The sequence below is a fragment of the Podarcis pityusensis genome (genome assembly GCF_964106645.2).
Source record: "Podarcis pityusensis genome assembly, chromosome: Z".
Classification (NCBI taxonomy): domain Eukaryota; kingdom Metazoa; phylum Chordata; class Lepidosauria; order Squamata; family Lacertidae; genus Podarcis; species Podarcis pityusensis.
Genome location: NC_138044.1, coordinates 9,881,023 through 9,907,815, shown reverse-complemented (window position 1 = coordinate 9,907,815; position 26,793 = coordinate 9,881,023). Strand labels below are relative to the sequence as shown.

The window sequence follows — 26,793 nt, the reverse complement described above, 5'->3', positions numbered from 1 at the left end:
ATCAAACTGGAGCAATCCTTCAACATTTGCACACCTCTGGATTTTGCAATGGACTTCCTACAGCCAAGCAAGACATACATAATGCCTTGCTGATAGGATAAAATGTGCATTAAAAATACCTGTGTTAATAAAAAAACAGGAAAATCCATTATGTTAGAGGGAATTAAGTGCAATCTATTTGGAGAAATTCACAGCATAAAGTTGATGAATTTTCACGAGGACTTAAAATAATAATGCACAAATTGATGCAAAAATGTTGAGAACTGAAGACTGAAAAATGGGAAACTGAGAGAAACCAGTTTGCCCATCCCTCCCTGTTATCCATCCCTGATTTTGTTTGTTTCTCATTCTAAAGGACCAACATGACTTAACAGAAGAGAAATTCATTGCCCCTCTTCCTTGCCCAAATTTGATGAAGCAGCATCTAAAATTAGAGTGATGGCATTATGGTGGTTTCATTTTTTTCCTATCAATCTTTATATGAAACATTACTTGCTTAACACATCTCACCTTAAAAAAATTCCATAGATTACTTCTAAAGTGTAAATTTACATCTACTGAGAGATACAAAGAAAAAAATGTATTTAGCAATGGCTGATGGACTACTGAATTCAAATGTTTAATTTTTCTATTACTTTCAATCAGAAGACACATGTAAAATAAATATTTTATTTTTGTAACTGTCCTGCCAGCGGACATTCATAAAAAGGAAGAATATTTATCTACAAAATGCTCTGTCAAGGAAATGTATTCTTGGCTTACTTGGGTATCATTTTAATGATATGAGCAAATTTGTTCTGTTTATGAAATTATATACAGGTGACTCTCCACTTACGCTGGGGTTATGTTCCAGGGATTGTGCCTAAAGCCAAAATTGCATATAGTCGAAATACATTGGGTTCAATGGCAGGTAGGATTGCCAACGTTTCCCCCCTATACACCTGCCCCCTTTCCACCCCCGTCTTAATTTATCTTATTTTTTTAATTGCCAAGTGCATAAAGCTGAATGTTCACAAATTAAATGTGCCTAAGTTGCAACTTGTCTGTACTGTTTCCAAATATATGGGAGGGTGATGATTTATATAAGGAGCGTTTATCAATTTATACCCCTATACCACAAACAGAAAACTTTGATCTTGAAGAACTTTTTCAGACTGTAGAGATGGTTGGGTTTTTATTTATTATTTTATTTGGACAAAAAAAATGATGGCAATAAAATAAAAAAATGTTCAAGTTTTTGAGGGATGTTTTGAACTCTAAATTGCAGTGTCATAAATGTGAACTTAAAATACTGAGTGTTGGGGGAATGAGAAACTGAGCACAATGAGAATGACACATTCATCCATTCCTTTTTGAAAAATGGAACCAACTTCCATTGAGGGAAGAGATTGCAGCCTCATCACCTTCGACAAAGTTTTACTTTGGTAGCAAGTGAGTGGGTGGGGGAACCCACTAGGCTACTTCTTAGACTTGGCATCAAGTTCAGTCTTTAAGCAGCCTTCTTGCTCCCCATAATTTCCTGAAGGGCTTTCATAGGCAACCACACAGTCTTCCCTCATATCAGCTGAGTCAGCCTCCGTATGCTCACCTGGCAAGCTTGTGCTTTCCTCTTCAGCCAGAAGGGGGAAATTGATCTGGCACATTTTCTGAACCAAAGGGCAGCTTGATGTGACAGTTGCGGCCTCTTCATGTCCACCCCCTTGAAAGCTTGAATAAATCATGTTGCTGCAGCTCTTATCAGACGTAGGAAGCTCCAGCAGCCACAGATTCTCATCTGTCGTGAAGAGGAGGCCAATAGGAGTGTCATAGCAGGAATTCAGATCCGTTGCTTTGGAAGATGAGCCAACACCATCCTCTTTACCTTCTGCAAAACATGGATTGGCAGTGCCAATGGCAAAAGACTCTAAAGGCACTTCTGCATCCAGGATTTCTTCACTCAAGGTTCTGAGGCTCACACCCCTTGGAGGGTACATGTCCACTCTGTGGTCAACCACCATCTTAGCTTCTAATGTCCCCACAACCCCCAGGCTCCTATCCTGACCTTTTAGAATCAATTGCATGGTGTTCTTAGTCGGCGGGAAGACAGTGGCAAGTGCTGTTGTGTTGGCCAGAGGAGAAGGAGTCTCTAAATCACCTTCCCTCTGCCCATGATGAGGAATTCCACAGGAAGGGTGAAGGGCTGATAAAGAGATTGGTTGCCAGACGTCTTCCAACTTCGACCTCTCAGCATTGTGGTGCAGACCAAGGGCTGCTTCATGTTCTGCAGGATGAAACATAAAATTAGGGATTGTATGCTTCTTTCATTTGTTTGTGATGTTCCAAGTTTTCCAACTGATAAAGAGATGCACACAATCTCCTGCTCCCGCCTCCCAATCACATTTAATTAGGGAATTAAACCCTAAACTCCTCTTCTTTTTGGAGAGCAAGAGCCAAATGGCCATTGGTCTTAAGTACAAGGCCAATGGTGGGGTGGGAATGGGGCTCATAATCTCAGTTCTTCTGTACTTAGGAAGTAAAGGCTGATGGTGGAGATGAATGTAAGAACACCATAAGAGCCTGCTGGATCAGGCCAATGGCCCATCTGGGTCCAGCGTCTTGTTCCCTCAGTTGCCAACCAGATCCTGTGGGAAACCCAGAAGCAGGACCTGGGCACAAGAAGAAGAAGAAGAGTTTGGATTTGATATCCCGTCTTTCACTCCCTTTAAGGAGTCTCAAAGCGGCTAACATTCTCCTTTCCCTTCCTCCCCCACAACAAACACTCTGTGAGGAGAGTGGGGCTGAGAGACTTCAGAGAAGTGTGACTGGCCCAAGGTCACCCAGCAGCTGCATGTGGAGGAGCGGAGACGCGAACCCAGTTTCCCAGATTACGAGACTACCGCTCTTAACCACTACACCACACTGGCTCTCTTCCAAAAGCACACTTCCCCTCTGTGGATTCCAGCAACTGGTTTTCAGATTCATTGTTGCCTCCAGCTGCTGAGGCAGAGTATAGCCATTGTGGCTAGTAGCTACTGAAAGCATTATTCTCCATGAATTTGTCTATCCAGCCATCCAGCCATAATCAAAGAATTAATCAAATAAATATTCAGATGCATCTCAATATGGAGAATGTGTTGTGGCCCCTGAAAACACCTCCATAACCCCTTATCTCTTCCTTCTCTAGTCATAGGTCTGGCAAAGGGGGGGGGGGATACATGCTGTAGTGACATTGCATAATGATGCCACATCATGCATCTTATTTTAACCAGACATTATCAAAGGAGGATGAGCCAGGGCTGCTGTTGTGGTCAGTGGACATGTGCTCCCTGCTTTTCTCCATGCTGGTACTAAACTGCTCCACTTGAAAAATGATAATGCATGCTGAATGTTACCTTTCAGGTGGACTTTGTCAGTGGAAGACCATTGGGTAGCTTTATCTAGCCTTCTGGAGGTCCTAGGGGTGGTACTCTGTTGAGTGTGCCGCCTCTGAGCTATCCAATACTGGTTGGGTTCCTCTCTATCGCTTCTATGTTTCCACATTCTTGTGGTGGTGGGTACATTCCTTGACAAGGAAATGTCTGGGCCTTGTTGCTGGATCCCAGCTTTTCTATGTTCAAGAACTCTTGTTCTGGCCTGTGCTGTAGTATCCAAGTATTGGGAGTTGCTCCCTCCTTCCTCAGGATATTGTGCGATGGACAGCATTTCAGTACATGCATCCTTTGGAGACCTGGGGCTGTAATCCTCTGACTGGCTGGGCACATTGGAAAGGCAAGAAGTGGAAGTCATGCCACAGTATGGAGGGGTGTGCAGATCACCTGGTTGCTTCCTCTGCTGTTTTCTTCTGCCCTTGCTTGGCAAGGAGGAATAGCCTTTGGAATAAATATCAGTCTTCCAAGATGACTGTCCACTTCTGGTTGGGTGCTTAGAATGGCTTCCCTCTTTGAAGCGTTCTCCATACAGTTTCTCTTCAGAGGCTTTTCTGCATCTACGAGATGTGCCACTACCACCCTGGTAGTGATGACTAGGACTTCCAGACATTGACATGTTCTTCTTCTTTGTTGTCAGCCAACTACGGGTAGTAGAGTTCAATCCACTCTGAGCCAACTCTTTTCTCTTGGAAGGGGTCTTGTAAAACATGGAACAGTCTCTCTCCATCTTGAGGGCACTTTCTTCTGGAAAATCTATATGGACCAAAGCTTCAGAGTCCTGAACACCACCAAGCTGAGTCTCTGGGTGTGATATCTGTCCATCCAACTGGTGATGGACTCCTTCCCTCAACTCTGAAAACATGAAAAGCCAGAGAGAGAAAACAAATCCTACATCACAAATACAGGTGACACATGGAATGCACACAGGCATCAATAAAAATTAACTTGAGAAACTTGTTTGGAGTGCTCCATTAACCAGAGGCCTTCAGCCGCATTTCTATCTAACTCTGTCTGTCTCTCTGCCTCTCTGTCTCTCTGTCTATTTCTCTCTCCATGACAGTGAAGAAGAGGGAGAGAAGGGAGTAGCAGAGAGAAAGAGAAGGGGGAAAGCTGGACAAAGGGAAGTTCCACAGATTTTTGGCTCTTGCTCTGCCCATCAATGGCTTTGACCACACCCACCACCAGCATGCAGACCCTTGACCGATTGCCCCCAATTCAAAGTAACCTTGACAGACACAAAGTCTTGACAGACACAAAACCCTGAACCACATGAACCTGATTTATTTATTCAGCTTGTTTCATCCAGGAAAATCTGCTGGTAAAGATACAAGTCATTTCCACGCCATACATTTAAAACACATGGCTCCCCCCCCCCTCAAAAAAAAAAAAAAAGAATCCTAGGAACTGTAGGTTGTTGGGAAATATAGCCCTGTGAGGGATAAACTACAGTTCCCTGGATTCTTTAGGAGAAACCATGTGCTTTAAAATGTATAGTGTGGAGGAATCCATAGCCATAGTATAATCAAATGCTTAATAATAATAATAATTTATATTTATACCCCGCCCTCCCCAGCCAAGGCCGGGCTCAGAGCAGCTAACAAGCAATAATAAAAACAAGTTGAATGAATACAACTTAAAAACAAGATTAAAATACAACCATTAAAATATTGAAACATTAAAATATTAAAATGCAGGCTTATTCACAGGAGGAGAAAGGAAAAAGGAAAAAGAAAAAAGAAAGAGGGGGAGGGAATCAAATTGGCTCCAAGCCAAAGGCCAGGCAGAACAACTCTGTCTTACAGGCCCTGCGGAAAGAAATCAGATCCCGCAGGGCCCTGGTCTCATGAGGCAGAGCGTTCCACCAGGCCGGAGCCAGTGTTGAAAAGGCCCTGGTTCTGGCTGAAGCTAATCTAACTTCCTTAGGGCCCGGGACCTCTAGGGTGTTGCTATTTATGGACCTTGAGGCTCTCCGTGGGGCATACTGGGAGAGGCGGTCCCGTAGGTACGAGGGTCCTAGGCTGTGAAGGGCTTTAAAGGTCAAAAGCAGCACCTTAAATCTGACCCTGTACTCCACTGGGAGCCAGTGCAGCTTGAAAAGCACTGGGTGAATATGATCCCATGGCAGAGACCCCGTGAGGAGCCTCGCTGCAGCATTCTGCACCCGCTGGAGTTTCTGGGACAGCTTCAAGGGCAGCCCCACGTAAAGCAAATTACAGTAGTCAAGCCTGGAGGTGACCGTCGCATGGATCACTGTGGACAAGTCTTGGATGGTTTCTCTGTTCCGTGTTGGTCACTCACCATGTTTCTTCCACTCCATCTGATGTAAAGTTGCATGCTGGATGCACGGGCAGCAGGCTCCTGCACCCCACTTTGCAAACGATTGCACCTGACTGCCATGGGCTCTGGTAGATCTAGAGGCGTCATTCACCCTGTTGATACATCCCCTGTGTTCCAGGCAGCAAGACAGGCTGTCTCCTTTCTCATGGAGAGTCACAATGGTTTTACCCACAGGATCCGTCGATAAAAAGGCAACCACCGGCTTCTTGAGGAAAGATTTGGCCTGTCCCAAATCTTGTGCTCTACAGGTTCCACAGAAGCAGCCACACAATGACCCTCTAGCAATGTTGACCCCTTCCGAATGGCTTGCAGCACTCTCCATGATGGGAAAACTGGAAGGTTTCAGTGGGTCCACGTTTGAGGTCCTCTTTTTGCTCAAGGACATTTTGGTCGATTTCTTTTGGGAGGGTGGTTTGTCTTCAGTCTGCTTTGCAAAGGGGGTGCAGTTACAATAGTTGGGAATGCAGCAACAGATGACCAGGCCTGGAATTAAACCAACGAGGAGTCCTCCTGCACCCATGGAGATAAAGCATGGTAGAGATGAATGGTCAGCTTCATGATCTGCAATTTATTTTGTCTGCTTTATTCTATTTGCATCCCAGGCTTCCTCCAAGCAGCCTACAGTGGCATGCATTGGGAAGGGAGTTGCCCTAGACAAGGTCAGGCTATCTTTCCATCAAGCTCAGTATTGTCTGGACCAGGGGTTGGGAAGCCCTGGCCTGTGGCTTCATACAGCCTGCAAGCAGATTTCATCCTGCTCTCAGGGTGCCCTCCCACCCATCGGGAAAGAAACAAAGCACAAGGACTTGGCCATTGTGCAAAGTATGAAATCCCAGCCCTTCCTCTGCAAAAAAACATCTTGGGAGGGGTCTGTAGCTCAGTAGCAGAGCATCTGCTTTGTTGGCAGATGGTCCCAGGTTCAATCCCTGGCTTCTCCAGGTAGGGCTGGGAGAGACTCCCTGTCTGAAACCCTGGAGAGCCACTGCCAGTCAGAGTTGACAATACTGCCCTAGATGGACAAACAGCCTGAGTTGGCATTAAGGCAGTTTCTTATGTTCCTATCTGATGCAAGAACATCAAAGCAGAAGGAAAGATGTCCCAGTGGGGTGGGGTGGGGTGGGGTGAGGGACTTGTCCTCCTTCCAATTACACAAAAGGTGCCTATTTGTTTTGAAGTTGGGTGCAGGCAATATTTGGAATGCAACTACATTTTGAAACCTGAAGCTGTAAATAACTGTAAGGCAGGGTGTGCATTGGCTTTGTTTACATTCTTCTGCATTATGTCCTTTGTACGGTTCAACTACATTTAAAGAAAAAACTATCCAACACTGTTTAGCAAACATTGTAAAAATAGTTTAGTCAGAAAACGATGGTTACAGGAATGGTGATTCTGCTACTGTTATTGATGGGATTGCAGCATTTAGGTGACTAACTGACTAAGTTAATCAATTCAAAGCGTTCTGATTTATCAAAAGGTCCAGCTTTCAAACATATGCTTAAATAGCATTTACCTAGAAAGCCATAAAAAAAGCTGAGGTTCAGTATAGCTGATGGCAGGAGGTGTGTGCTTGGGGATGGAGAGGGAGACAGAGAGACACAATCTCCAGGCCTGATGCTCATCACTTGGTGTCCTGCAAAGTTGGGGGGTCTATCACAAACAATATCATCGAGATACTGGATTTTGGCCATCAGTGGCTCCATAGATCTTGCCAGTTGGCAATTGCACTCCCATGGGTTTTTGTGAAGAAATAAGAAGTTTACAGAACCTGGAAGGATGGGCAAGACACTCAACCTGTTTTGGAACAGTAGAAGATGTTTGAGTGTTTGCAAAGGCTGAAAAACCTCATGGTTGATGAACATGATTTTGTTGCTTGATAAGTCCAGTTTGGTCAACAAGGGCAATCCATAGAAAGTGTCCATTGGAAGATACTGGATCAAATTAGAAGACACAACCAGTTCATCCAGCTTGGCCAGGCTTTCAAATGTTCTTGGAGGAAGATATGCAATTCTGTTGGCCCCAAGGAAGAGTTTGCTGAGGATTGGCATTTCTGAGAACCATGACCTTCTCAATATGTCCAAACTATTGTTGGTCAGAATCAATTCATCCAGGAGCAGAAGACCTGAGAAAGCCATTGGCTGAACCATGCAACTAAGGAGGTGGTTATTGCTGAGATTCAATACCCTCAGGTGGTTGGCATGAACTGTGGAAAAGGTGAGGTTGGTCAGGGATGAAACTAGGAATCCAGTGATTGACAGGAACTGGAGGTTGGAGAATTTTGTGAAGGACAGTGGAGGAATCTCACTAAGGTTCCCATGACGTAGGTGTATCTTCTCTGTGTAACTTGACAAACCTACTAAGACTGAATACAGGGAGAAGGGGTGGGAGAGGGTGGGGAGACACTTAGACAGAAAACTACAAGGCAAAGCAACATTTGGACTTACGACTTCTTACTGGAAATACACAGGATATGGTAACTCACATTCTGCACTGAGGGAAGCAGGATTCTGCAATTTGCATACATCATGCAGAAAAAGCCTATGTACAACGGTGCTTCTCTTTTGTTTTGTTTATTACATTTGCATTCTGCTCTTTTTCTCAGGATAATCTACATCAGAGGTAGGCAACCTGTGGCTCTCCAAATCTGGCCAAACTACATATCCCATCACCCTTGGTCATTGGCCATGCTGGCTTGGCTGATGGGAGTTAGAGTGCCCCAGGTTCCTGAGCCCTGAGATATCTATGTCTATATCATTAGTTCCTCCCTCACCCATTTTATCCTCATAACGACACTGTGAGGTGTGTTGCGATGTGTGTGGCTGGCACATAGTCGCCAGGGATCACAATGGCTGAATGGCAACTTGAATCTAGGCTTCCCTATTCCTAATCCAACACTCCAGCCATTACACCACACTGGATCTAATGGTAATAGTTTTTGAAGTCCAACCACCACCAATAAAATGTATCGTAGCAAAATACTCTTAAAATGTTCATCTTGAGAGAAAATGTTTATTTTAAATGTAGTTTAATACAGAAATTAGTCAGAGCAGACTTATGAGTAAACAAAAGTGGAATTGACACAGCCCCCAAATAGACTGATCTGCCCATTCTTAGGCACCACTGTTGCCATATTTCAAAAAGTAGAAATCAGGACACCATGAAAGATGTTGACTTTTTCTTTTCTTTTTTACAAAAACACCAACAAATGCATTTTTGCCTAAGATCCAGGACAAAGCACCACATTTCGGAAATTCCCCCCAGACTCCAATTCTGCCTTTGAAATCCCAGTAATGTCCAGGAAAATCCAAATGCATGGCAGCCCCAGGCACCAGATAATGATAGTTGGTGCATTGCAGAACTGCTTAGATGGGGAGCTTCAGGCCTGGAGGGCAAATGTAGCCCTCCAGGCTTCTCTACTTGTCCTTTGGAACTCTCCCCAGGCCAGACTCTATCTTCTTCCCCGGCCACACCCCACACTGGCCTTGCTTCACACTTTCCTTGAATGGCTAGAACATCCTTGAACTCTGATAATGCTTCTTGCTTGCCTGGACAGAGGCTTTGGAGAGGCACATGAGTGTGTGTGGAAACTTGCCTACAGTACAAAGGTAAAAGTTAAATGCATTGCTCTGCCCACTTTTGCATCTGGCTGTGCTCACCACTGACATGTAGTCCTCAGAAAGGTGCCCAGAAGGAAACATGTCCCAAGTGCTAAAAAAATTTCCCCATCCCCGACTTATCCACGGAGGCAATCACAGGAAGTGATGGGGAGGAGGAAGCGGAAGCGTGGGTTTGAGTGGGGCAGACTCACCTTCTGAGAGTGCTGATACTTGCTCACATTTTGCTGCAGATACAGAGCAGGACTGACACCGGGGAGGACAGAGCAGGGCAGCTTCCTTGGAAAGCAGCAACAGCTGCAATACACCGAACACCACCATACCTGTTCAGTACAAAGCAGAGGAAACTCAAATCTTTCTTGGAGTCCCTTCAGAGAGTCCCTTTGGTTCCCAGGAGTGATGATGTTGGCATAAGGAGGAGCTGCAAAGTAGACTCTCTTTGTCCGTGGAGGCTGCTCCTCTGGAGTGAATGGGGAGCTCCCCACACCAGCCTTAGTCCTCAGCCAGCCTTCTAATGTTCAGCCCAGCCCAGGGGGTAGAACAACCTGCTAGCTTCCTCCTACTTAGTCTCAGTGTTGCCCTTGTAGAATGCAGTGGGTAGGAGAATGGGAGCAAAACGAGAATTAGCTGGCTCCATGTTCATGGAAGACAATCTTTCTTGGCTACGAGTGATCACCAAAGAAAGAATAAAGCATTGTTGGTTTGCCCGCCTCCTGCCCCTGCCCCACCAGTCCCAGTGGACACTAGCCACCATTGCTTTCTGTGACCTTGGACTTCTGACCTCAACAAGCAGTAGTGTCCCAGCAGGAGTTGAAAAATAATGTCCCAGGTCTCAATATCAGTATGGAAGAGTTCAACTTATCCCTCAGACTGGTGCCATCTTAAACTCAGTCTACATACACAAGGAGCCAAATCAGAGTAGGCTGGATTATATGACTTTTGCTTTCAGCTTGGATGGAATCTCATTTTTGCAAGATAGCATTATGCAGGGAAACTTCCCTACATATAAAACACAGCAGGGAAATGGGCTGGATCAAAACTTTGCTCCCTGGCATGCTGGATTTTTTTTACTTACAGGGATATTTTTTAAATTTATTTTTTTACATTCACAAATGACTTGCCTTCACCTGTAGCCTGAAGTGGTACAATCCATTATGCCACCTCAAGAGGCCTACCATCTCATTCTTACAAATGTGTAGACCACATATGCACCCCTAATTTAATGTTTGTTGGGCTTGACTCCCCCTTCTTCAAAGAATGAGACCAGGATACAGAGTGGGGGGAAGGATTGTCCTCAGGGCCAGCCCCAAAAGCATCTAACGTACTTGAAGGAGTCATGGAGCCAGAACCCCAGTTTCAAAGACATCACATTGAGGACTGCATCTCAGAAGCTCCAGTGCAATTGGAATCTATACCTCTCTATTGAAGTAAACATCTATTGGAAGACACTGCCCCCCGTTAAATGAAGAGGCCCCTCTCAGTGAAAGGGGAACTACCTACTGAGACAGGGCCTTGGCTCCTGTATAAAGCTCAGTCCAAAAGTAACTGGTGCTGAAGCAACATCTGAGCTCTGCTCTTATGAACAGTAGTATTCGGCCTAAGACCTGTGTGGAGTTGTCCAAGGCACCCTGGCCTCTGCTGAGGTCAGTGCTTCCATCAGCACAATGTAGCCCTCAGTATCATCTGGCTCTTTGCACGCTGCTGGTCACCCACTCTTGCTCCCTGGGTCACCCACTCTATTACATACACTTCTGGTTCATGTGTGTACGAGAGAGGTAAAGAAGGGCTGGGGTGTCACAGAGAGAGGAAGAAAAAAAATAGTAATGCATTCTTGCAGTGCTCAGACTCCTCCCACTTTTATGTTCAGGTTTCACCCACCGTTGGTTGTGGCTCCTGATTGGCTTTTCCTACAAGGCCACAGCCCTTTCTAGGTATGGTTGCCACTCCCTGTCATGATGTAGTCAATTGTCTCCCAAGAATCATGTCACCTACTTATATACGTGCATTTTTAGAGCTTTATCTTGGATTAAAACTCTATAATTTTTATACACATCCTGGGGAGCTGCATTTATTGGACCAAGATAGACAGTTCTTTCCATACATTCAAACAATATCTAGATGTGTGTGTTTTAAAACGAATACTGCAATAACTTACAACTTTTCCTTGGGGGTACACTGGGTTTGGCCATTGCAAACTTCAGCTTCGCTATATGATGAGGATCTCGCAAATGCCAGAATATTTATGCCTCTCTGAGCTTGTAGTTCCGCAAGTCATCCAGATTTAAGGCTCATGATTGATGAACAATTGCCTGAACAAACCAAACAACTAAAACACTTAACATTGGAAGTAAAATATGTTGAATGCAATGGCTACATCCACACAATATCATTCTACTTTAAATAATCATAGCTTTTCCACAAAGAATCCGGGAAACTGTAGCCTGTTCAGGGTGCTGAGAGTTGTTAGGGGGCCCCTATCCCCTCATAAAGCAACAATTCCCAGAGTTCCCTGAGAGGAATAGGGGCATCTAGCAACTCCTGACAAACTACCAGTGGCATAGCATGGGTGGTGGCAGGGGGGCCATGGTCCCAAGCGCGCAATTGGGAGGGGGCCGCAGACCAGGCACCCCCCACAGAGATCCCTGTTGCTTGCTGTCCATGGCCCTTCCCCACCCGGTGTAAGATCACCTACCTGTTGGCGGTGAGGGCAGGGAACAGAGAGGGTGAAGAGCACCCTCTGTGCCACAACCCTGCCTGGCATGCGAAGGCCTGCCTGATGGTGAGAGCTGGGTGAGCACGCTCCACCCTCATCAAGCGCGCATGGGTGTGCACCTGTCCCAGGCACTGGCAAACAGTGCTACACCCCTGCAAACTATACTTCTGAGGGTTCTTTACAGGAAGGCATGGCATTAAATTGGTATAGTAAGTGCTTTTAATATACGGTACAGATGTGGACAATATCTTACCAGCAGTGGAGTAGTCCTTTGTCCCACTGAGTTCAATGAGGTTTACTCCTAGGCAGCGATGGACGAACTTGTCAATTTGAGGTTTCTCATTTTCCTAGTCTGCAAATGAGTTCACCCCAATTTTTTCCTCTCCAGTTTGCATTCATTAAAACAAAAAGTCTGCACACAGATTTGCCATGTACACAATTTTGTACATATTCTTCCCCTACCCCATTGCCCCCCTGTGTTGCTACCCCAATCCTACACATTGGGGTAAGATTTTTTTGGGGGGGGGTTCGTTGAAAAGGTTGAAGTGTGGATTTTGAAGAATTAGCTGTGTCTGCTCTCAGTGAAAGGCAATGGAAAGCAACACCAACTTCCATCAGCTGCAGGCAGCATGGCCAAAAGTCAGAGTTGAAGTTCAGCAACATCTGCAGGGCCAGTGCCCTTCTTCCATTAAGATGCAGCCAGGGATGACATGAGTTCAAATTCCCACTCATCAGTGACACTCGTAACACAACCTTGGACCAGTTGCTATCACTCACCCTGACATGAGATAATCCCTTGTAGTCTGTCCTGAACTGGTTGGATGATAGGCTGGGAGCAAATATTATATTACTTCCCTTAAACAGGACACTATACTTCTTTTGATGCAGCATAGAATTGCATTAGTTTTTCGTTTTTCTTTTTCCTGTTGCTTCACACTGTTGACTCATGTTAAGCTTGTGGCCTACAAAGACCCCTAGGTCATTTTACAAGCCAGGAGTGAAAGCCACCATCCTGTATTTTTGCATCTGATGATTGCCGCCGAAGTCTAAAAAACCTTACATTTCTCCCTACTGAAATTCATTTTGTTAGTTTTGGTCTAGTTCGCCAATCTGTTAAAGTCATATTGCATCCTTGAATAAGGTATCAAGCGACATTTCATTCCTCCTCCACCTAAGCTGAATGTGCATTGCTTTGTTTTAACATTGAATTGATGCCTCTTTAAGGAAAAAAAAACATTCAGGATAAGAAATGATGAAAAGAAGCAGATCTTCAGCCAGATTTTAGACACAAAACTGAACTGTGAATCAGAATGCTTGTGGTGGATATTGTGCATTCTTTGTTTTTATTAAACACAAGATATTTGTCCCCTAACACACTATATATATCTATATTTATGTATATCTATATGCATTTCTTCATCATGAAAGCATGCTAACAGATACAGATTAAACATCTCCATTGTAAAATACATCCTGAATTACAAGACATCATAAAATATCAAGTAAATAAGCAGCAGTGTTTACTGAGCCCATGTGAATATAAAATGGACTAAGTGTCTATTGACTATGGCTGACAATTGAACAGAGGAGTAGACTGCATGCTTAACATGGTAGACCACAGCATATACTTAAAGCACTTTTATACAACTTTAACAATCATGGCTTTCCCACCTGCCAAGAAACAGTCCTTTCCTAAACAATTTGCCACTGTTTGAATTTCACCAGAAAATAGCAAGTCTTGAAGCGCCCCAACACAAAAGAAAATTTGCAAAGAGGATTTCTGTATAAAGATTTCTGTCAATGCAGCTTATCAACTATACTACAAGTCAATAATTTAAGTGCCAACAATATCACATGCATAAATTAACATGTGAAGTCAACATGCATCAAAAGATCACACAGTGCAAACCAAATAAATATTTTGGTGGCATTCTGGATGGTGTTTTTGCCATGGATATGTATTTCCAATAAAGGTAAAGCTAAGGGTACCCCTGACCATTAGGTCCAGTCGAGGACGACTCTGGGGTTGCGCGCTCATCTCGCTTTACTGGCTGAGGGAGCCTGCGTTTGTCCGCAGGCAGCTTCCGGGTCATGTGGCCAGCATGACCAAGCCGCTTCTGGCGAACCAGAGCAGCGCACGGAAACGCCGTTTACCTTCCCGCCGGAGCGGTACCTATTTATCTACTTGCACTTTGACATGCTTTCGAACTGCTAGGTTGGCAGGAGCAGGGACAGAGCAACGGAAGCTCACCCCATCGCGGGGATTCAAACCGCCGACCTTCTGATCAGCAAGTCCTAGGCTCTGTGGTTTAACCCACAGCGCCACCCGCATCCCAACTGTTTCATGTACCTGTTTGTTAAAACTTAAATACGAGCCTTGAAGGAAAGACAATCAGGACCTGGACCCCAGTACTCAGGGAGAGGGAGTTAACCATTTGCACCACTACCTACCATGCTGCAGCCCTGGTGAAATGCTCTCCCACTCCAGAAGCGCTTGGAGAGCAACTGCCATTGATAGCAGCACTGGGCATAACATTAGCTAAGTTCAATATCCAAGAGGATATTGTATTAGGTACATAGCTCAGATTTGCATGAGTGATTTGAATTAGTAGATACCCACCACTGTGCTGATCTCACAGACACAGACTCCGCTGTTCAGAGGAGTCTAGTCACAGTGCCTTGTCTGCAAGCCCTCCCCCTGTCAAATACCCACTGATGGCCATTGCAAGGGGCAGGCAGGATCACCAACTACATTCAACACACCAAGGGGGAAGTCTAGCATGCCCCATAAAACTTATTTTAGTAATGTTGAGGTTGGCCAAACCTCACTGTCCATTCTGGGGGTAGTTTTGGAAGGATGCATGATGAAAAATTGAGCCTGCCAAAAAGCCACATCACAAAAAACATCATGAAAGTTGCATTGAAGGTGCTCAGCATAGGACATCTCACCATCAAGAACATGGCTTGCAGAATGCCTCCAAGATATTCTAGAATGGCATTGTGAGGAATTGTGTGTAGCTTCCGAAGCCCTCTTTTCCATGAAACCACAGGAAGCATCCTCTTTTACCAGTGCCAGATCAGCATTGTCCACTAATCCTGTTTCATTATATATGTATATGTCATTGAATCATAGAATTGTACAGTTGGAAGGGACCCCAATGGTCATATTCATCTTCTTGCTATGCAGATTATAGATAGAGAGATGATAGATAGATAGATAGATAGATAGATAGATAGATAATGATAGATAGATAGATAGATAGATAGATAGATAGATAGATAGATATAATTGTATCCAACATTAGTTCTAGACTGATTTGAAATTAATGATTATGGCTAACTTGAATATTAATTCCAGTAGGTTTACTCTCAGTAGAACTTAGATAGATACAACTCCTCTCTCTCTCATTCTCTCTCTCTCTCTCTCTCTCTCTCCTACAAAGATGAATGTACAAAGCATTAAACTGGAGTCTGATGTGATCTACTTGGATTTGGTTGGGGGCTGATTCACTGAACGTTTCCTGTGGGTCTGTCTCCATCTTTCCCTAGTCCACCTCCCACGATTCTCCACAACCTCATGCAGGAGGCTGGCATAGTTATACTCGTCATTTTCAAGTGAGATCTCACCATACAGGGGCAGACTGGTGGAAGCAACATCAGCTGAAGGGAGTGGAGAGGGATGACTTTCCTGACGGACTTTAGATTGAGCAGATACTGGTTTTGATGATTGTTTCCTTTTCACAGCTGTGGGGCCTCTCATTGTTTTGAGTCCAGACTGTGAGGCAACTGCTGCTTTTGATTCTTGCTGAAGTGAAAACTCGGGTTGGTTAGCCGGTTTTACCTCTGTCTTTAATTCAGTTCTGCCACTGACTATGTGATCACCCTCTTTGGGGCATGTGCTCAGATCATGCTGTCTTTGCAGATCTACAGTGAATTCAGATTTTCCAACATCTGTTGGCTCTAAGGCAATTTCGGCCCTTGATTCTTGCTGATATGGAAACTCTGTTTCCTTGGCTAACTTTGCCTCTTGGTTTAATCCAAGCTGACCCTTATCGAATGGCTGACATGCCTTCCTGGGATGAACCTCTAGCCACTCTTCCTCAAATTCTGAACTCCCAACATCCCGTTTCTCTTCAAGGTTGAGAGTAGGCAGGAGGAACTGTCCTTTAAATGATTCTCTAATACTTAACACATTAGACTTCTGCCCCAAACATTTTATCTCATAAGGCCATGTCAAAGCGCGCTTCAAAGAAACTGAGCAGTTTCCACCTGCTTTTATAACCACATCTTTTTTAGGTGGGACATCAATTTGCTCTTCAACTGTGGTCGTAGCAACACTTAAATATAAAAAGGGTTCGGGATTTTCAACACTGTCACAGCCTTTACTATCATCATTCTCAGATGCTCCCAAAATACAATTTTCCTGCAAACTTTTTGTTGCCACTTCTGAAGTAACTTTCATATCTGGAGTTTCTAGATATACTTCAGTCGGGAATGAGTTCACATTGCAATGCCTCTGAAATTCCTTTCTGTTGTCTGTTTCTAGCTTGTGGTAATACCACAGTTCCATAAAGTTGCACAGGTCCTCACTTCTCACGTGCATTTTTTCATTTAACAGTGTGAAGGGAGTTGTTAGATGCCCTTGCTTTTCATCAGCCAAATTGGTGGCCTGACACGGTCTGGAGCAGAACTCTGCCTGCAACAATATGGCTGAGGCAGACTTGGCACGAACTCTCAACAACCTAGAGTGAGACATCACCCCTGTCTCTGTGATTCTGATCTTTCCATCAGTCAGCCTGTGTTCAGCCATGGAATCAACACAATCAGATGGTTGACCACTGGTGGTTAGATCAGTCGCTTCTTTGCTTGGCTGGATTTGTTGATTACTGCGTTTCACCATCCAGATCAAAAGCAGCATCAAAATGAACGAAATCAGCACTGCCCAAAAGGAAAAAAGAAAGGTAAAATATTAGCTCAAAAGGGTACATGAATTCCAAAAGAAGCAGACAGAACATAACAAGGTAAGAAAAGCAGGTCTGATCAGGCCAATGACCCATCTAGGGCTTCCCATTGGGGCATCTGGTTGGCCACTGTGAGAACAGGATGATGGACCAGATGGACCTTGGACCTGATCCAACAGGGCCTTTCTTGTGTTCTTATGTCAACAGAGATATGTTATCAAACATTAACAGATACACAGAAACATACCTAAACATACCAGCAAAGCTGGTAGTCCAACTTTATGGAAGCTGTTCTCAAAGACTGATGAAAAGAAGTCTGGCAGGCAGTTCAAGTCAGAAATGTTCCAGACAGGAATCCCTTCTAGGTTTGGTGGACTTCGGCAAATGACAGAGGCAGCATCTTCAAGCAGTGACGCGTTGATCAACTCTGTAAAGACACACAGTCTTGAACAATGGAAAAACTGACTGGGAAATGATTCACCGGTGAAATCTATTGTGTCTGGTTCCATTTATATTTTCAATGGTTTATGCAATTAATTTTTTCAAATAAAAATGAAGGCATTGCTTAAATTGGTTTTAAAAGTTAGTCTGTAGGATTAAGCCAGCCTCTCTCAAACTTCTGATTAGAAGAGGCCCACTTCCCACTTTTAAACTGTTCAAGCTGTGTTGAATCACATTAAGTGCTGAATCCACAAACAATCTATAAAGATTTAACAGAAAGATATTATTTATCACATTGATCACAATTTAAAAAGCTCCCAAAAGCACAATTTCAAAAAGAGTTGTCAAATTTAAGGGAGCACATATATTCACAATAACATTATGGCATTAATTCACTAACACCTTGTAAACACATAATTCATTTTGGTTCTAAACCATCTCTGTTTTTGTAATCAATGTATGTCTGCCATTTGACTCCCCAAATTATTTTGTCTCTCTCTTCCTTCCTGGTGGGTCCAAAAAACCCTGTCAGTTTGGCCATAGCTGCAAAACCCCTCAATTAATCAAAATATGATTTAAGTGTCATTTGTAACCTCCAAGATGTTGCAGAGAGAATTCTAGCTGCTCTCAAATAATTTTAATTGTATTGTTTCCACAACTAGGTTGTTAGCCACCTTGGGCACCTACCTTGCAGAAATAATCCAAAATCCTGAAGTTGACAGGAGCAGTTCCATGGATTTCCACCAAGCTTCATCACTGGGAGCATCAGCCCATCAAATACATCTCTTGCTAAAGTTGTTAACTTATTGCCAGACAGGTCAAGCAGTGTTAGCTTGGTCAGCTCCTTAAAACTCTTGCTGGATATCTGATAGATCTGATTGTTTGCTAAGTTCAGCGATGTAAGGTTGGAAAACCCTGAAAAGTCTTTTGGCCCTATACTGGCAATGAGGTTCTGAGCCACTGTCAGGTTTTCTAGATGCCCAGGGTTGGAAAGCCAGGAGGCTTTAACCTCAGTCACACTGTTCTGGTATAAACTTAGTTTGCGGAGGTTTTGGAAAATGCTGAACGCTCCCGGTTTGATTTTCGTTATGCCACTGTTTGCTAGGGCGAGGCTGGACACGGATGCCAAGCTAGGGCTACTGAAGACCGTGGAGTTGAGAATCCCAATGTTGGTTACCACAAAGAGAATGGAGGTCAACCCTTCTGGGAAACCTAGAAGTGGCAGAAACAGAAAATGCTTGAGAGATAGCTTTATGTGCTGGGAAAGGAAAGTCTCTCCTCCTCAAGGAGGGGAGGAGTTGTGAGCGGGAGCTGTTTCCTGCGTTGGCAGGTGGCATTTCGCCCCCTGCCCAGCTGCCCCGGCTGCCACACCATGCCCCCAGGTGGCCAGCCAACTGGCTGGAGGCTTGGGGGTGGGGTTTAGCTGCTCAAACGTGGCCGCAGCAGCGTTTCCCAGCCATTGTGCTGCTGCTTCTTGTTGGATCACGCACCCACCCTCCCTTAGTTCATTGCTTGGTTCTTGACATTGCTATGGACCAGTGGTTGGTCGCCTTGGTTGGCCAAGGGGCCTGGTAGGAATTTTTATCCAACTGGCAAATTGGCACTGGCCACTTGGTTTTTTGCCTACCTCGTAGCAAATCATCACAACTTTTGGGTATTGGCGGTTAGGCATTGGAATATGGTTGTGTGTTGGAGGGCAGGGTGTGGCCATCGCCTACCCCTCCATTTTATGGGTATTCCGGTAAAGGAATCCGGCAGTCATGGATCCTGTCCGACGCCCTTGCTGGTGGCTAGGGCCATGGCATGACCCCCGGTGACATCAGGGGGAGCTTTCAGTTTATTTGCATCAACAGGCTCCTCCCACTGGTGGTTAACCCTTGATAGACTCACCCCTCCCTGAGGGGGTGGAGTCACGCTCTGTTGTTTTATCCAAAGCCTAAGCCAATACCTCTCACATGCTGTAATCAATAAAGCTGTGGCCTTTTTTAGCTCACTAACCTAATATACCATGTCCATGTGTCTTTCTTATCCTCAAGCGGGTGGCGGGTCCTTGAATCACAACTAGCTTACCATATAAAGGTAAAATTTGCTCCACACACATTCGCCTCTGTTGCTACCCACCACTGAACATGTGACCTCAAGACAATGTCCCAGCAGGGATCTTCTTAAAAACCCAAACTTAAAGTGATGACTTTGGAAGCTCGTCCCTCTACAATTTTCTAACAATCATCCCCCAGCATAGATAAGTCTTTGGGAGGATGGATGACTCACCATTTGGAATGGAAGAGCAGAAGTACTCCTTTTCAAGGACACACTGGAACCTGGAAAGCTTTATTGATACCCAAACCAAAATAAGTCCAAAGAGCACTGCAACATTAAGGAGAGGCTATGTTAGTCCAACGCACCAAAAAAAATTAAAAAAATGTACATACAACTCCTTCAGTCTCTCTCTCCCTCTAGTGGGCAAGTCCTTGCTAAAAGCAAAACTAATATCTCTAAACCTACCATCTAAGGAAAGCACCAGGGTAGGGAGAGGGGAAAGGGAGAGAGAACTCTGTTTGCAACTGACAGGCCAACCTTGTAAACAAAGGAAATGATTTTGCCCAGGCCCTCCAATCCCAGTCCTTTAGGGAAGGGATGTTGAAGTAAATAAATCACCTAGGTCTCATGGGTTTCTTGCACTTTTGCAAGTTCTGTCTCTACGCAGGAATTTTAATAAAACGGTTCTGGTGGAACACAGCAAGTTGCCTAGCATAGTATGGTCTACACTGGCTGGCAGCAGCTCTCCAAGCATTCAGGCACAGAGTCTTTTCCAATTCTACCCGGAGAGGCTGGGGGCTGAAACTATGACCTTCTGGATATGAAGCAGATGTCCTTAAGGCTTGAGTCCAACCCACGCCCACCCTTTATCCAGCCTTTTCTTTCAAACCCTACTGTTCTTCCTCATATATTCCTTTTGGTGTAATCTTGCTGCTGTTGTTTGTTTCATCTTCTTTTGTTTCCTCCTTTTGTTTATCTTTTCCTGCTTGATTATTTTGCTTCAAGTTCAGTGTAGTCTTCTGCTCTGGAAGGAAGGACTTGAACCAGCAGATTCTATTTACAGGAATCAAGACATTATGAAGAATTTTCTGACAGTAAAGAGTTGGTCAACAGCGGAACGGGCTCCCTCGGAAAGTAGTGAACTCTCCATCCTTGGAGGTTTTTTAAACAGGTTGGATGTCAACCTGTTGGGGATTCTTCAGGTGGGATTCTTGCATTACAGATGGTTGGTCTAGATGGCCCTTTGGGGTCCCTTTCCAACCCCACAATTCTATGATTCTTGTCTGTTTTATTCAGTCCATCAAAAGTGATTTTATTCAACTATAGTCTGCCTTTAAAAATTCTTAGTGTTGGGGGGGGGGGAGGCGTTTCATACACCCACACCCATTCCAAGTTTTATTTATTTATTTAGCCAGCCACCAAGCCATAGTTTGCCTTATTAAGTCATTATTGTCACTTACAAGTATTGAAGCATTTTCCTTAGAGGGAGACATCTCTGGGTTGGTGTGTGCTTGTATCTATTTCACACATCCACCAGTGTCTTACTGGACTATAGCATTGTATAACACACACAGCCACCGTTGCAAGCTGCAAAGCATCACACAATATACATCTTGGGCTCCACTCTGGGGATTGTTATATGAACAGGTTATCTAAATGAATTTTTCTCTCCTCTCCTCCCTAAAAGTGTGCTATTTAAACAAGTGGGAACTGCAACAAATTGCTGCAGTGCAAAGTGTGTCTGTTCAGTGCTTCATGCAGCTTGTGAACCAACCATGCACTCTTCATTGTCACATCCTTAAAACTTATCAAATGAAGCTGTTTTGTGGGATTTCTTAGCCTGCCCCTCATTTTCTCTTCCCAAAAAGATTTTTCCCTATTTCTAAAAACCTGGGGGTGAGGAGGGTTTAGGAGCATGCCACCCCCACCCCAGTTGTTTGGTAATCTTCTTCTTCTTCTTCTTCGATCACTTGTAGCCGTGTGAGATTGTCTTCCATAAACACAGTTATAACAATGAGTCCATAAGTGACTGTGGAGGCCAATTCTGGATCCACACATCCTTCCACAGTGGGGACATTGGTTCCCGGGCAGGAGCTGATCACGGTGTGGTTTTGCCAGGCATGCCTTCCTCCTAGCACGTTTCTCCCTTGCGTCCGGAGTTCGAGTGTCTTCAAAGCCCATGACACCTTTGGTAAAGGCTGTTCTCCAACTGGAGCGCTCGCAGGCCAGTGTTTCCCAGTTGTCGGTGTTTATCCTACATTTTTTTTAGATTTGCCTTGAGACAGTCTTTAAACCTCTTTTGTTGACCATCAGCATTACACTTTCCATTTTTAAGTTTGGAATAGAGTAGTTGCTTTGGAAGACGATCATCAGGCATCTGCACAACATGACCAGTCCAACAAAGCTGACCTTGGTAATAGCCCCACTTTGGCTACCCAGCTCTTAAAATGAGATGTGGATGCCATCTGTCAGTTTTGGTTTCCGTCACCTTCTTGTCTTAAACTCAGCCCCCCCCCCCCCACACGTTGTTGCAGCAATTTGAAATTGTGTTTCTTTTCATCCTCATGAAAATTCATCAGCATCCGAGTGTGAATTTCTCCTAACAGACACACTTTTGTATGCAGTTTTGACTAACAGATGCATGGAGAATTGGACAAGGTATAAAACAAACTCCTTTATTTATAAACAAACATGGAAGCAGTGAAAGTCAAACCACAGGAAACTATTGGGGCATTGATGAAGTTCTGTTACAACAGCTGATTGAACCTGCTATGAAATATTTGATAGTAAAGTGCTTACTCAAATTCTTTATGACACTGAAATCTGGGGCTCTGATTTAAACTCCATTAAGGTTTTGGAAACCAGGCAGAATATTTTATTTTCCCTAGAAGCTATACTCTCTACCACCAGGAATATCAACAGCTCTTCTTTGTACAGAATCTGGGACGCCAACAATTAAGTCAAGAGCAAACTGTGCTCAGTTAAAGTATATTTTAAAAATTGCTACTATGCCTTTTGAGCTTTTTCCTGCACTGTGCTATATAGAATTGAGTGATAACTGCTCTGGAAAGCAGCTTGTCAAGATGTTTTAAACCATTATTATATTCCAGAACTGAGCTCTGGTTTGACCTTGAATAAGTGTCAACTAAGAGACTGGCATGAGTTTGACCAAACTGCGGGAGGCAGTGGAAGACAGGAGTGCCTGGCGTGTTCTGTTCCATGCAGTCATGAAGAGTTGGACATGACTAAACGACTAAACAACAACAACAACAACAAGAGACTGGCTCTTCTGGATAGAACCCAGAATTTGGATTCTGGACAGAATCCAGAAATGACCTGCAACTAATTAGAAATACCATATTTTTCCCTTGGTATCCACTCCAGAGTATTTTAGAGCTCAAACTCTCACCAGCTTCCTCAATAAATGCCTTTATTGAGCTGCTTTTTCAACTAACGCCTATTGCAGTCTTGGATGGCTGCTACAGCAAACAAGGTCATGTATGCGGACAGTTTGCGCATTTGTAGTTAACCTCAGGTGGAAGGCATCGCTCATTATCTGTTAGCCTGCCTCTTATCCAGAGACTTTCTGAAACCTTTATTCACATTAGCAAGTAGCCACACCCTGGCAGAAATAGGTTGGTTTCTTTTGAGTGACAATAATGGCTTTATAACATAGAGAGTAGCACTCTATGCATTGACTGAAAAATAATAATAAAATAATCAGGAAAAAGGAGTCATATAAAATCTCTATAAATTGTCATGGTGGTTGTTTCCACTTCCTGTCCCATGCCATGGTGACGACTCTCTCAACATAGGAGAGAGGCACAGGCTGAATAAAGAGGATGGAAGTGGTTAAACCAAACCTATAAACCCTGATGTTGGGAAAGATGGAGGGCACAAGGAGAAGGGGACGACAGAGGACGAGATGGCTGGACAGTGTTCTCGAAGCTACCAGCATGAGTTTGACCAAACTGCAGGAGGCAGTGGAAGACAGGAGTGCCTGGTGTGCTCTGGTCCAGGGGGTCACGAAGAGCCGGAGACGACTAAACGACTAAACAACAACATAAACCTACTGAGGTACAGGAGGTACTGGAGACCTGCTGTCACCTCAATGGCTTGCCCCCATACAGGGACAGGTGGAGGTGCTGGGTGCTTACTCACTTTGCCTGATGTGAAACCCCCCAAATTGCCATTGGATGTGGAGGTTCTCCTTATAATTGGGTTTTAATTGGCATTAAGAATAGATGCACACAAGAGGACATGTACATTATAACTGCAAACAACCAGCTGCATGGAACTGAGGTTTGAAATTGGGAGAAGAATCTATCTTGTGCTGGAGGTGGATGGAGGAGAAGGGTGGCTCTCTGCTATATTTTATGGAAGATTTTACATTTATGATTCAGCAACCCTCTCCTAATATTGAATTTTAAGATATACAGGTGAGGATGGTTTGATGTATGATGTAACGCTGAGATTTAAAAGAAGATGTAAAGCTGTGTGTGGCTTGAAAGGAGTTAAAAGAGGGAGAGAACTGTTTTGTTTGGAAGGTTGTCACTGGGAGTTGGAGCCTACCCCCCTCCAAAAAAAAAAAAAAAAAAAAAGACTGAAAGAGATTGTGGAGATGTTGAGATATAACCTATTTTTTAAAATTTTAAAAAATGTTTTGGTAGCAGCGAAAGGAAAGTTGCATGAGGGCTTTTTGGGTGTTGGAAGAGGAATGGCACCACCTTTTCTCTCCTTTCCCAGCCAGAAGAAGAAATGGCAAATCTCTGGAACTCGGAACTTGTTGATTCTTGGTGCTAGTGGAAAGGAGGGATCTGCTGTTGTCGATTTGGAACTGCTTGAGTATTATGGGAAGGAGCTGAGCAGGAGAAAGAAGAGGGTTTAACCTGAAGTTTCAGCTCTGCCCCAACCAGGCTGGAATAAAACAGCAGTGGGAGTAGGGAGATAGCCCCAAATGCACCAGGAAAAAAGGAAAACGTCAGAGGGACACATAAGGCCAAGAGACTAACAACTGACTTTTGGATGTAGTGGACACAGGATGAAAAGGAAAAAGCTATGGGTCCTCACTTGAAGCCTTTTTTTTGGAGGTTAAATAATAAAATAACACCAAATAGAAATCATAAAGAGTGCAACTGTTAATTGTATGATAATTTGGAAAAATTGAATGTAATAGAAATAAATAAGAATATGAAAAACAGTAATATTAAATAATAAAGATCCATCAGGAACTGTGTGTGGGAAGCCTCTTAACAAAATTGTATTAATTTGGAACTAATTTGTGGGTTTTCTGGGTTTATATTGGAAAATCAATAAAAATAATTGGCAAAATAAATTAATAAACAAATTGTTGTGGTGATTCAAAGGTTTAGTCTGAAATCAAGATGGATTTGAGTTTGTTGGTGTATCATGGATATTAGCTTATATTATGGATGTATGTTGTTTTATTAAGGCTATTGCTACAGGTTTGCCATGGCCTTTGGCTAGAGCAATAAACTTATGAACTGAACTGACTGGAGAACTACGCTGCAAATTTTTGAAAGTGTGAATTCCAAAGAATACATGCTGTTCAGTTTGTAGATTGGTTTGCGAAGTGGTGGTTAGGCGGTTTTTTCATGATGATGTAAACAGAATCAGTTTTCTCTCCATCTCTAGCCAGAACTCTGCACCCGAGTTCAGTTGATTGCTATTGTGTTTCCAAGCCCAATTCAAGGTGCTCACGGTTACATTTGAAGCCCAAATGACTGAGCCCCAAATGCCCAAAAGACCATCTCCCTCCCTATTGAACCTCTTAATAATATTATGTATATAGTACATTAACTCTTAGTAGTTCCTCTAAGTAGTTCCACCACCCATAGAAGTTTGAGAGTGGTGGCAGCCAGGGAGAGGACATTATCTGTGGAAGCATCAGTGCTCCTGGCATCTTCACTATAGAGTTTTTGTCATATACTGAAGAAGCATCTCTATCCTAGCCTTTGACACTTAAGTTATATATACTTCAGGACCCACCCTATTCTTATTTATTTATTGCCTCTACTGTATACCCCACCTCTTTCTCTGAGGAGCTCAAGGTGGCATACATCACCCTCAACCTCCTCATTTAATCCCCACAATAACCGTACAAGGTAGGTTAGGCTGAGTAGCAGCAGCAGCAATTGGCTCAAGGTCACCGGTGAGTTTCATGGGGATTTGAACCCTTGTCTCCCATATACTATCCCAATCCTCTAACCACTATACCACATGGAGTGCAACCCTCTCAGTCCCAAACACCTAACCCCCCCCCAAAAAAACAACCCCTCCTGATCCCTTCCTCCTTGCACTGGATATTTTGGGCAACCTGAATGCTGCTGTCTTGGTCCTGATGCCATTTGCTTTAAGGCAGTGGTGTCCAAACTTTTTTCAAAGAGGGCCAGATTTGATGAAGTGAAGGGCCGTTTAGGATTGAAGTTGTTGAGCTTTTTATATTATTTTACCCCCAAGTTCTTGAGCACTTTTTTTTTAGGAGTGAAGTTGTTGAGTTCTTTTTTAGGATTTTAACCCAGGAAATAAACTGTCACAGGGGCCAGATTAAACCGACCGGTGGGCCAGATTAGGCCCCCCATACAAACTTTGGACATGCTTGCTTTAAGGCATCTGTAATGGTGTATATTTACATTGCTCCGACCAGCTGTGGGACCTTAAGGGTGATGGGTGGGTAATAAATCAAAATAAAACAATAATTACAGCACCTGCAACTAAAAGTTTGTCGTTCATCCACATGGTACTCTAAGAGTCCCCTACTTACATTTCATGTTGGACAGGCTTTTCCTTTCGGCGAGAGAAGCAGTCAGCTTGGGCTTCTTCTTCAGCACACTAGCAACTTTGCCTGTGAGGTGGGAGGTATAAAACTGCAGGGCTGGTGCTTGCAGCCTCCATTTGGTGGACACAGGCAAGTCAAAACCTGTTACGTGTTGAACTCTTCCCTTCTGTGGGGGGCTTTTCATTCCCCCGTGAGGCCTCATGCATGGTTCGTATAGCATCATCTCCATAGCATCACCATGGAGTCTTCCCATTACCAGTAAATACGTTAACCATTTTACAGGATAAACCAAGAGCCCTGCTCCATTTTCCTAGACTCCCCCTTCCCAGCACAGTCTCGTGGGGATGTAGAGAATTATAGATCAAATATGAATATGTCTGGCCTTGAGGTCCTTCAGTCATTGCTAAGGCACTGGGAGTTGGATCCCTTTGTCCAGCAGAAACCAAACTTTATTTAGAGGGTCATGAATGAAGATGACAGCAGG

The 26,793-nt window shown here is 44.0% G+C and overlaps 2 protein-coding genes and 1 long non-coding RNA gene across 6 annotated transcripts; 1 reads left to right on the top strand and 2 right to left on the bottom strand.

The window, feature by feature from the left end:
* Positions 1-1,166: 1,166 nt before the first annotated feature.
* Positions 1,167-15,032, bottom strand: LOC308468533 (uncharacterized protein). 4 transcript variants are annotated; one of them, XM_080990847.1, is made up of 8 exons: positions 15,018-15,032; positions 12,322-12,420; positions 11,511-11,664; positions 9,550-9,678; positions 7,255-8,103; positions 5,706-6,254; positions 3,372-4,259; positions 1,167-2,260 (listed from the first exon to the last, which is right to left on the bottom strand). In XM_080990847.1, exons 3-8 carry the CDS (start codon positions 11,542-11,544, stop codon positions 1,458-1,460), a joined length of 3,252 nt encoding a protein of 1,083 aa, XP_080846973.1. In that variant the 5' UTR covers positions 11,545-11,664; positions 12,322-12,420; positions 15,018-15,032; the 3' UTR covers positions 1,167-1,457. The 4 variants fall into 4 exon arrangements, with proteins under 4 accessions (XP_080846973.1, XP_080846972.1, XP_080846971.1 ...); XM_080990846.1 differs by having other exon boundaries at positions 14,893-15,027; XM_080990845.1 differs by lacking the exon at positions 15,018-15,032 and adding an exon at positions 14,689-15,009.
* LOC308468677 lies at positions 15,018-16,948 on the top strand. Its single transcript, XR_013981807.1, has 3 exons — positions 15,018-15,180; positions 15,813-15,890; positions 16,860-16,948. It is a non-coding gene; the product is annotated as an uncharacterized lncRNA (long non-coding RNA).
* A 305-nt stretch (positions 16,949-17,253) lies between these two features.
* Positions 17,254-26,332, bottom strand: LOC308468545 (uncharacterized protein; the record flags this gene model as incomplete). Its single annotated transcript, XM_080990886.1, has 4 exons — positions 26,295-26,332; positions 19,742-19,837; positions 18,158-18,682; positions 17,254-17,456 (listed from the first exon to the last, which is right to left on the bottom strand). The coding sequence occupies exons 1-4, from the start codon at positions 26,299-26,301 to the stop codon at positions 17,254-17,256; spliced, it is 831 nt and encodes a 276-aa protein (XP_080847012.1). The 5' UTR covers positions 26,302-26,332.
* Between the last annotated feature and the right edge of the window lie 461 nt (positions 26,333-26,793).

What these genes read in the sequence shown, in the direction of transcription:
- LOC308468533 (XM_080990847.1), bottom strand. Translation starts at nt 11,544, where the DNA reads ATGGCCAAACCCAGTGTACCCCCAAGGAAAAGTT. An exon ending in AGTATCAGCACTCTCAGAAG is followed by an intron (nt 8,104 to 9,549) that starts GTGAGTCTGCCC and finishes CCCTGTATTCAG; the next exon opens with TCTTAGTAGGTTTGTCAAGT. An exon ending in GATGGAGTGGAAGAAACATG is followed by an intron (nt 4,260 to 5,705) that starts GTGAGTGACCAA and finishes TCATGTTTTCAG; the next exon opens with AGTTGAGGGAAGGAGTCCAT.